Genomic DNA, 11,342 nt, shown 5'->3' with positions numbered 1-11,342 from the left:
AGAAGTGAGAACCCAGAAATACATCGGTGCATATACAGTCGTATTGAGAAGGGAGCCAAGAATACTCAATGGAGAAAATATAGTCTCCTCAATAAATGGTGCTGAGAAAAATGTATATTCATGTGTAAACAAATGAAAGCAGACCCCTATCTTTTTCCACTCACAAAAATTAACTCAAAATGGATTAAAGACTTGAATATAAGCTCCTTGGTGGTAAACTCCTTGACAGTGGTCTTAGCAATGATTTTCTGGATATAATACCAAAAACATAAGTAAAAGAAGCAAGAATAAACAAGTGAGACTATATCAAACTAAAAAGCTTCTGCATAGCAAAAGAAACAATCAACAAAATGAAAACCTACAGAGTGGGAAAAAATATTTGCAAACCATATATCCAATAAAGAGTTAATAGCCCAAATACATAAGGAACTCACACAACTCAGCAGCAAAATAAATATATATAAATATAACAATTAAAAAATGGGCAAAGCACCTGAATAGACATTTTCCCAAATAAATTATACAAATGGCCAACAGGTACATGAAAAGGTGCTCAACATCACTAACCATTAGAGAAATGCAAATCAAAACCACAGTGAGATATCCCGTCCTGTTAGAATGGCTATCATCAAAATGACAAGAGTTCACAAATGTTGGTGCGGATGTAGAGAAATAAGAACGTTTATCATTCTTCCTCAACCCTGGGAAGGCTTCACTATTAACAGAGGCAGTTTATTTTTTTTAAGATTTTATTTATTTATTTATTTGACAGAGAGAGGCACAGTGAAAGAGGGAACACAAGCAGGGGGAGTGGGAGAGGGAGAAGCAGGCTTCCCGCGGAGCAGGGAGCCTGATGCAGGGCTCGATCCTAGGACCTTGGGATCATGACCTGAGCCGAAGGCAGATACTTAATGACTGAGCCACCGAGGCGCCCCAACAGAGGCAATTTAAAGAACCAGCTTCCCAAGGAAGGATTGTGGCATGGCCTTGGCTGGGCAGTCCTGCTCTGGGTGACCCTGAGACTTCTGCTTAGTCTCTGCAGCCTTGTCACCCCAGGGTAAAACGGGAGCATCGTCTGCCTGACGACGTAGATTCCCTAGGTGTCCACAATCTTGGGCACTATAGTTCAATCAAAAGGACTGAACGCTACCTATCAAATCTAATTACTTCTTTAAAACGTTAACTCCCAAGACACTAAAAATGCAGTAAAATGTGTAGAAAATGAGCTTCATGGTATCTCTCATGTATACTTAATAAACCCACTTTAAAGCATGTTGTACAGACCAATCAGTGAGACTGTGCTGGTTTACCACTTCTGTTCTTCACCTGTTCTGGTGACCTTGAGCACAAGCCCTTGGGCAGGCCTCACCCCCTGGACATGGACACCTCCATGTTCTCCAACATTGTCGCACATCTTTTAATTCAGAATTACCACCCCTCCCCAATTAAAAAAAAGAAGAATCAATTTTCCTTCACAGAAGAAATTATTTTATTCCATTTTTTAAAAGTAAAGGATACAGATATTTATTCTTTGCCTGGCAAAAGCCATTTTCCCGTGGGATTCCGGGCTCTGCCTCGTTAAGTTAATGGTGATATGTTAGAGAAACCTGTGGCCTCCAGGGGGCATAGTGAGCACAAACATTTGGCTGGAAAAGCATTCACATGATCAAAACATTTCCTGTAGCAAAAATTCACAAGTTCATTTTATCCTGAAGACCATTTTGGTTTTGAAGAAAAGATTTACTTTTGAAGATACTTTAAATTTACTAATTGAACCCAGGGCAAATCGTTCTCCACATAGCTGAGAGGAGAAAAATGAGAAGCCAATTTCAAGTACTCTTCTGCAACACTCGCCTCCTCTTACAATGATGAAATCTTCTCAATTCATCTCTAGGCCTGATGTGTCCAATGACATAAATCTCGCTCAAAGCTCAAAGCTCAGCATTTGTGCAGTCTGTTTTCCTCCCAGGTGGCGGGCTTCTCCGAGCCACGTGAGCCCATTTCCATTCTTCCATGGGACTGAGATGGGCTCCAGCCAAACAGGCTTTCACCCTCACCTCACATACCCCTGCTCCACCTACAAGGCCTCAGAGGCTGACCCATGCCTCCCTTGAGCCTCCAGCATGACTGCTGCTGTGTAGATGGGAAAACCTCAGACTGATGGCAGCCTGACCCCTCTTTTTATGGCCTTCACAGCAACGGTCACCTCTAGGCCCTCCATTAAGTGGTTTGGTTTTTAACATCATGAGCTACACTATATAAAGTGTATTGACCCGAAGAAAAACACTGAGGCCCATGCTGGGGCAATGGCTCTAGACTTCCCAAGATTAGAGTAAGGGAAGCAGCACGAAGCACACCTATTCTCCCTACGCCTGTTTTCCAGGTACACCCAGGGGCTGCCGCTCTCAGCAACGCTGGACTGTTCGGCCTTAGAAGTGTCACCTGTTGGGACCTCGGTGATAGGCACTCAACTTTTTCTCTGCACCTACTCAGCTCCAGTCACTGGCCAGCAAGAATTCTTTCCAAGAATGCTAACTTGGGTAATCTGGTCAGCCACTGCAGTGGGGATGCACCTCAGGGGAAACTGAGCAAAAGCCTCCAAATGTTCCGGCCAGGAAGTGCCGGCCACACCATGCAGCACCTTAAAGCCGGCCTGGGTATTACTAAGTAGTTCTAGAAGTACAAGGAAGAGAACTGCCCTTTACTTGATATTAGAGCAATTCGGATTCAGGGCTTTTTCAATTCTAGAAGTGGCACTGCCTCAAAAAAGGCTAACTGGTGGGACAAATATGACATAGGGCTTCTTATAATCTGTCCTATTCCAAAACAGGGTGGTGTTCACCGCTACTGGACAGCACCTTTGCCAGGGGGACAAAGAGCACCATGTGTCACAGCCAGTCATCTCTTCCCAGCAGGCAGGGGACACTGCAAACAGCCACGTCACCAAAGCTGATCCCAGAGGCTCCCACGCTGCAGGTTTAACGCCGCTCCTCAACTTCTGAACACTTCCGACATGGAGGCCCACGCAGTGCCAGTCCACGCTATACCTTCAAGAGACGGCATGTATCACGTGCACATGTCTCCCTTGCTGTACCTTCTGGATGCAGGGGGCTGAGGGGGCGGGTGTTTTGGCTCCCACAGCCTTGGATTAGGTGAGCCTATTCCCCAGGGTGAGTGTTCTGGAGAACTCAACATTGGCTTCTGAGACATGTCCATATGTCATAGAAAAGGAGATGCAGCACCCTAAGATATGGCCAATGCCAGGTGATGCCTAATAGGAGGCCGAAGCCTAACACTGGCCTAAGTCTTTAGAAACAACAAGAGCTAGCTCCCTGCCCGGGTGGTTGGACTGACCTGGCTGTCTGAAGAGGGGACGGTCGGCACTGGAACTGCTAATCTGGGGACATGCCCTGGAACTGCACTCACGGTCATCGAGCCATTGGGGACAGCAGTTGTGTTCAAGCTACTGGGGATCTCGCCAGTAGCTTGGATTTTAAAATAGACCAAATAAAACACTGGTAAAACAATCCCAATTAGAAGCATGATAAAAACGGCATTCCACCACTGAATTCCACAGTCTGCACCATTTGTTGGGGTCTTCGGAGAAGCCGGGAGCAGCGGCTGCTTGGAGGTCTCTACACAGTAACTTTCATTTAGAAAGATTTCTGACTGCACTGCGTGCTCAATATTCTGGTCAATGCCCTTAAAGAAATCCGTCAGTGGGCTGGACAGGGCACCGGTGCCTACAGCTGCTCTATCTGGGTCTGGCTGCTCCTCAAAGGTCACTCTGGTCTCTGAGGATGGGCTCAGGAGGGGTCTGAGTTCTTTGTGGGTCTCTGTTAGGATCCCATGATTTTTCACTGGAATCTTAATAGATTTCAAAGCATATAAGTCTTGTTCTCTGATGAAGTTGTTGACTTTCTTGATATCTGCGACCTAGGAAAGCCATGAAGACAAACATCACGAAATATGTAAACTCCTTAGAACGAATATCTAAAAAGTAGCTCTCTATGAAAGAGGATCCAAGCCCACCCCGCTTAAGAATCTGATGAATATTGGAAAACTGCATCTATGTACAAAATTAGTTTAGGCTGAGTAACTTTTTTGGCTTTAACTCAGCCTGAATGTGTAGCTTAATCATCACATTTCCATACAGATTTACAAGTTTGAATAACATAAGATCAATTTTGGAAAAGCGTCTCTTGTTTGTTTAAAGTGTGACCGCAACAAAATGTTTTTAGGTGAAACCCAACCATGGCAACTTAAAAAGCTATAGCCCTTTCTACTTCTTTTAACTTTTGAGGCAACAGTGCCCCCCGTCTGGCTGACTTCCTTCCCACATTAAGAACCCAATTCAGTAGCTGATTACATTAGCGATCCCCAAACACAAAGCCTCAGCCAACTCAAGAGACACTCAGAACCTATTTTAACTCTAATAACGTTTTAAGACGTATGTCCTCATGATTCTACCATGTTTTCTTGCCCAGAAGTATTGTATGGCATATAAACTTATCTTTTAAATAGAAGTGATCTAGGGGTAATACACTTTGAGGATTTCACAACACTTAATGATAATTAGAAACATATAGGGAATCATGAATCAAGTTGGAAAGTATGGACTGAAATCTTCTGTTTTAATTTGACTACCGGAGGAGAAAGGAACAGCACTATGAGTTTTACAAAGTAACAAAGTTCATGACAAACTCCTTCCAAAATCAAATCTTAAGGGAGGGGTGGTGCAGAATGTAAGTCAAAGAGAAACCCTCCCTTAAGCTAATGTTTGGAACTTACTGAAAGCATTAGAGATGGACTTTAAGATCTTAACTCATAAGCCCACTTTAAACTAGAGTGTAAATACAGCCAACACACCATTAGATAGCACCTTATTCAAATCAATCATCTCCATGATTTTTCACTTATTGAGCAATTGTTTTTATCATCTAATTGAATTGGGGTGGCAGACATTTGTAATTTATCATGTCTTGAAACTAAAGCATAAGGTGCTTGAGACTTGATGGTCTCTGCCTTTAATAAATTAACACCAAATTTATATTTACTTTAAACTGGAAAACTGATTACTTATCAGAGGCATTATATATATAGTCTTCACAGATTTATTAAACATCAGTATTCCAAGAAGCCCACTGCATCCACTCAGTGTAGGGTCAGATTCATTTTCAGCCCATGTCTATAAACCACACAGTATGCCTATTTAGAGAGTCAAATATAAATCTCAGTACAATTGAGAGACCACTCTGTGTCCCTAGAGACCAGCCTATTTATTTCCCCTGGGAAATACCACAACATCCTATACAATGTGTTTAACCATTTGAACCTTGTTAGATAAATGATAAGAAACTAAGGAGGAAAAGATTTCTCAAATAAATTGGTTAGACAGCCTCAGGAGAGGCCACAGAAAGTTGTAACACAGTGTTATTAGCAAAATGAAATAAATAGTTTCAATCTAGGAGAAAAATGCAGCAATTCTATAAATACTTTCCTACTTACTTTGCCATGTTAATCACTCTGAATGCTAAAAACATAATTAAAGAGAGAAACAGGGTTATATAGATACACAGCGTACAAAGGCTAGATCATGCAGTTCTAAAAGAGAGAATGTAAAACTTGACCGAATAAGCTACAACCAGCAAGAAAGGATCAGAAAAAGAGAAGTAGCCAAAAACCAAGCCTACCAAATAAATCTTGAATAAATTCTGCCTGGCATCTTTGGCCCTAGTAGGTCTTAAATAAAATGTGCTTGAAAGAAGAAAAAGAAAAAAAAAAAAAAAAAGGTGTGGGGTTGGAGGGGTGTCTGGGTGGCTCAGTCAGCTGAGTATCTGACTTTTTTAAGATTTTATTTATTTGAGAGAGACAGAGAGAGAAAGAGAGAGAGAAAGCACAAGCCAGGGGAGGGGCAGAGGGAGAGGGAGAAGCAGACTCCCCACTGAGCAGGGAGCACAATGTGGAGCTCGAGCCCAAGACCCCGGGATCATGACCTGAGCTGACGGCAGAGGCCTAACCGACTGAGCCACGCAGGTGCCCCTGAGCATCTGACTCTTGATCTCAGCCCAGGTCTTAATCTCAGGATTGCAAGTTCAAGCCCCCCACTGGTCTCCACACTGGGCATGAAGCCTACTTTAAAAAAAAGGGGGGGGCGGTTTCTGAAATTCAGTTTGGAGGGACAGTGAGAGAAGTACTCTGCAGAGAGGGAACTGCCCCAACACGTGAGATTCCTAACCCTCACTTTTCATGATCCCAAGGTTCAGACTTTAAAGTACTTCCACCTGCCTTCCATCTCTGGCTAGATGGGTGGGGGAAGGGGGGCGTGCTTTAAGGCTACAAGAGGCCTCTCCAAACCACCTCTGCAGGGTCAGGAAGGGGCAGCAAGGGCCCCCACCCTTCAGTGAGTTGCTCTGTTCCTCTAAACACACAGGAGCTGAGGGACAGGTGACACCTTCACCTGCGGGGTTTCTTACTTTGCAGCCATACTGAAGAGCGAGCTTGTTGAGGCTGTCCTCCTGGGCCAGCTCCCGCTGTAGCAGCACCACGTCACCTGCTCCTGGCTGGGGAGGGTGATGGGCACCCTTCTTCTGGCGCTCCTTGCCCCGGGGCCGCAGAGCCACGCGGTGGGACTCTTCCTCAGAGGAGTCCCCCGAGTCCCCACCACCGTTCTCAAACATGTAAACGTGGCTGGTCGGAGTCCTACAGACAATGGCTGGGCCTTGGAAGGTCTTGGTTAACACTTTCTTCTGCCTCATATTCTCAACTGAAAACCAAACCCCATGGTTAATTCCACATAAGGCACATTCACTGCTCTGCAGCTATATTAAAGAGAAGTGTCTTGTTAGAGATTCCTCCTTTCCCTGATCATTGTACATACTCAACAGACACCATCAGTACAAAAAATAATGGGTTCTACGCTAGCTGAGATGGGGTGGGTGAGAGGCATATAAAAATAGCATTTTCCCCTAATTGCATCCCCCTTATTCCTCATCCATAGCTGGTGTCTCCCCAAAACCCACACAGATAAAGAAACGACTTCTCTTTTTGGTCTCAGAGGGGTAAAGCAGCTGCTGGGATCCTTGCAATGAGAGGCAAGGGCTGTTCCCACCTTCCTTGCTCTGAGAATCTTAACTTCGAACTTTTGTACAAAACAATTCTTGTTCAATACTTTACACATTCCAAAGCATCCTCGCCAAGAAGGTCAAGACTAAGGGCACTTGCTTATGAGAACTAGGAGAATAAAATACTGATTTCCAATACCCCAGGCTTGAACTACGTAGTATGTGGGCCAAGATGGGCAGAAAATTCTTGTCGAGCTCAGAAATTCGTCCACTTTCTCACAGGTCCCTTTGCCTTCATTACATCCCGCGCCTGGTTTTTATTTTCACCTCCAGCCAAGTGCAAAAGCCACACTACCCGCTTTCCCCTCTTGGAACCGTCCGAGTGAGGTTCCAGAAACGAAATCTCAAACACGGGGAATGACAGCCTCAGAAGCGCTGGCGCGGGGCCCTTCGGAGCCCAGGGGAGCGGCGCCTTCGGGGACAGCCAGTGGCCCCCGCGCGACCGTGCCGCCCTCCCCCTCCTGCCCGCACCCTCCAGACCCGCGGGCCGGCAGGAGGGAGGCGGGGACCCGAGGGCCGCCGGCCTCCCCTCAGAGCGCAGGGCCTGCGAGGGGCCCTGGCGGCTCCCAGGCCTGTTTCCCTCAGAGCCCTTTCCGTGCAAGGAGGGCGGTCCCCACACAGGCGCTGACAAAAACAAAACGGGGTGCGGCCCGCTCCTAGGCTTAGACGGGCGGGACCCCAACATTCCACAAAGGCACGACCTCCGACCTCTGCCCTCAACCCCAACAACCTCCGGCCAGCCCCGGACGGTGGCGGTCGCCGCCCCTCCGGAGGCAGGAGGGTGGCTCGCCCCCGAGGCAGGAGGGTGGCCCAACCTCTCAGCCGCGGCCCCGCTGAGGGCCCGCGCGGTCCCCCTACCAGGACCGCGGCCCCTCCTGCCAACCCCGGTACCTCAGCACCCGGTCTCCGCCGAGACTCGCCGCCGCCGCCGCCGCGCCTGCTGATTGGCTACGAAAATCAGCAGGTCTCCAGGGGGCGGGGACGGCGAGGCAGCCAATGAAATCAGCGCTGCGCGGGCTCCGGAATGAGCCGGGCTGTGCTGAGAGATCAGTACAGGAAAGGCGGCGGGGGCGGGGCCGGGGAGGGGCAGGGCTCTAGCTCTCCGACCGGACCCTCGCCCCGCCCCCCTGCCCGCCACCCGGGCACCAGCTCTGCCCAGCTACAGTTTTTGCTTCTTTTTTTTTATTATTATTTTTTATTTTTTAAAGATTTTATTTATTTTTTAGAGAGCGAGCGAGAGAGAAACAGCATGAGAGGGGAGAGGGTCAGAGAGAGAAGCAGGCTCCCCGCTGAGCCGGGAGCCCGATGCGGGACTCGATCTCAGGACCTTGGGATCATGACCTGAGCCGAAGGCAGACGCTTAACCATCTGAGCCACCCCAGGCGCCCCTGTAGTTTTTGCTTCTGCTGTAGGCTTACCTCCCCCTCCCAGCTTTCTGCTGAGCCTCAGCTTTCTCACCTGTAGAAGAGGACTTTGGCCCCGCCCCCTGTGTCAACTGTGTAACGAGGGGCGGATTCGCAGGAGAGTGGGTGCCACCTGCTGCGGCCTCCGGCTGGGAAGGGCTCCCCACCCCGCTCTGGCTCGGCTGGGGTGGGCCAGGGGTCTCCACATCTTGAAGTCCTCACCACCACTGGAGGAGTTTGGTTCTCCGCGCACACGAAAATAGAAAAGGCCACCAATGTAAACCATTGAACCACGGCAACACGGACCACAAACAACACAATTTACCCAAGGTCAATGGCGGGGGACTCCTTAAGCTTAATAGTGATGGGTGAACCTTCTCATACACTAAAGCACAAAGGTTTAAAATTTCAACCCCCAAAAAGGAAAGCAAAATTAAAAAGCAATCAGTAACCAGGGGGAAATATGTGCAACAAACACCACAAAAGATTAAAATCCTTAATTGAGACAAACCTCATCAAATGAATGAGAAAGTCACTTCACAGCCCAGTAGATAAATGGGTGGGGAGCAGAAGCAGACAATTCGCCAAAGTATACAAATGGTTAATAGGGAAGAAAAATGAAATCTCAGTAATAATCAAATTAGACCACAAAGCAAAAGGACTAAAACAATAAGATCTCTCCCTTTTATGGCTTTCCATCCTACTTAAAATAAAAGTAGAATTCTTTATCTTGGCAGACAAAGGCCCGGACCGTAAGCGGGCTCCAGTGCATTCTCTGGCATTTACTCATTCCTTTCAGCCACTCTCCCCTTTTTTCTGGCTTTTAAACACCCAGATCTCCCACCCCTGGCCCTTCACAGGAATAGCCTTCTCTCAGCTGCTGGTATGGCTGGACCTTCTGGCCCCCAGGCCTCAAATAAGCCACTTTCTCAGCAGAGCCTTCCCTGTCTACCCCGTATACCTGGGTGCTCCCTCCATGCTCTGTCAGGACATTCTGTTTCTTCATCTCACTTCTCAGTTGATTTACTTGTTTTATTGCCCGAATCCTCCTGTCCCTAATTATCGTCTGTTCTGCTCACCACAACCTGTGTCCAGTTCAAAGCCTACACTTAGTAAATAGTGGCTCAACAGGTGAGACATTAAGTGACCTGACCCGAGGTACAGAGGAGGGGAGGGCCAGCACCACAATCCAAATCCTAATGTGCAAAGCCCCGCTGTCAGCCACAGCTGTGCTCCTGGCCCAAAGGGCTTGGTCATGGGCTGGTGGATTTGGCAAGCCTAGACATCAGAATGTAAGAATGTGATTAAAAGGGAGAGGAGTCAGATCAGGATCTGCAAAGCTGAATTAATATAGCCACTCTCCGATCTGTTACACTTGTTTCTTCCATTCAGCATGTCCAATAAAAAACAAATCCAGATTTAGGAGAGATTTTATTCAAAAAGATTATTGCAAGGGGAGAAAAAGATTTGCCATAGGGAGAACCCTCTGACTATAAGGTCTGCAAGCATCTCAAGAGTTAGAAAGGGCTTTTCTTTCATAGAGAGGAGTAAGCAAGGCTAAAAAGAACCAGGTGTGGGGAAGTAGGACAAAAGGGTGGCAGAACTGGATAAGTAGATAGAAGAACGTTCTACCTGAGGCCAGCCTATTCTCAAAGAGGGACTGTATAGTGGCTCAAGCTGAGGGTAGGCTAAAGTCCATTCAGGGGCCTGGAGAGAGGTTTCATGGAATTTTGGTTAAAACAAGCATTTTGTTCTGATTGATCAGTGGGGACAAGAGGCTCAGCTAACCATGTATGAGGCAAAGAAAGAATTTAGAGGGTTTGTGTCTGGCCTTGTCATGGGTAAACAAGGAGGGCATCCGTGAGTCTTATTTAAGTCATACGGGGAAGGAAGGGTGGTTCTTTGCAATGAGTTATTTTCCAGAACACAATGGGTGGATTGGGATGGGGAGGTCTTAACCTTTACTGTTTTCCAGGAGCATAGGGTGTCGGTAAAGCTCAACATTGTCAAGTTTCTGTCTGTGGATCTACTTCCACATGTCAAGCTTTGGAACACAGTGGCAAGTGCTCATGGGGTTTACACTTCTAAGATGAGCAAAGACAAAGACATACACAGGGCATTACAGATTATGCTCGATCTTGGAAAAATAAAAACTAGGTCATATCTGTTAACAAAAATTATCCAAACTTCATAAAGGTAAAAGGATGGTTGTATGTTCTTTTGGTGTCATGCTGGAGCTTGGTTAGCAAGCCCCTCCAAGGATAATCTGATTCTCTAAGCAGCAGTTCTCAAAATGTAATCTGGGAGTCCTGGGAACCCCTGAGACCTTTTCTTTTTTAAAAAAGATTTTTATTTATTTATTTGAGAGAGAGAGAGCACAGAGGGAGAGTGAGAGGAAGAAGCAGACTCCCCACTGAGTGTAGAGGCTGATGCGGGGCTTAATCCCAGGACCCTAGATCATGACCTGAGCTGAAGGCACACGCTTAACTGACTGAGCCATCCAGCACCGCCCCCCCACCCACCAAGACCTTTTCATTGGGTCTGTGAGGTCAAAACTATCTTCATAGTAATGCCAACATTATTTTCCTTTTTCACTTCATGCACTCTTGATAGACAATAATTTAGCTAATGAGTCTCTACTAGGTACAAGGCAACATAACATTCCTGTGAGGTTGGTATTATTACAATCCCCAAATTGCAGGCAGAAAAAAACTGAGTGTTAACAGAAATTGCAAGATGCCTACCCAATATCCATTTGAATCTTTCACTTCAGAAAAGAACCCCAATATTATTTGGGGCAGCAACATGCCACACT

At 46.7% G+C, this 11,342-nt stretch overlaps 1 protein-coding gene across 2 annotated transcripts; it reads right to left on the bottom strand.

The window, feature by feature from the left end:
• Positions 1-1,419: 1,419 nt before the first annotated feature.
• On the bottom strand, positions 1,420-7,910 carry LYSMD4 (LysM domain containing 4). 2 transcript variants are annotated; one of them, XM_021680504.1, is made up of 3 exons: positions 7,264-7,910; positions 6,477-6,766; positions 1,420-3,936 (listed from the first exon to the last, which is right to left on the bottom strand). In XM_021680504.1, the coding sequence occupies exons 2-3, from the start codon at positions 6,756-6,758 to the stop codon at positions 3,325-3,327; spliced, it is 894 nt and encodes a 297-aa protein (XP_021536179.1). In that variant the 5' UTR covers positions 6,759-6,766; positions 7,264-7,910; the 3' UTR covers positions 1,420-3,324. The 2 variants fall into 2 exon arrangements, with proteins under 2 accessions (XP_021536179.1, XP_021536181.1); XM_021680506.1 differs by having other exon boundaries at positions 6,477-7,910.
• Between the last annotated feature and the right edge of the window lie 3,432 nt (positions 7,911-11,342).

Source organism: Neomonachus schauinslandi, chromosome 9 (genome assembly GCF_002201575.2).
Source record: "Neomonachus schauinslandi chromosome 9, ASM220157v2, whole genome shotgun sequence".
In the NCBI taxonomy this organism is placed as follows: Eukaryota; Metazoa; Chordata; class Mammalia; order Carnivora; family Phocidae; genus Neomonachus; species Neomonachus schauinslandi.
This window is presented reverse-complemented; position numbering and strand designations above follow the sequence as displayed.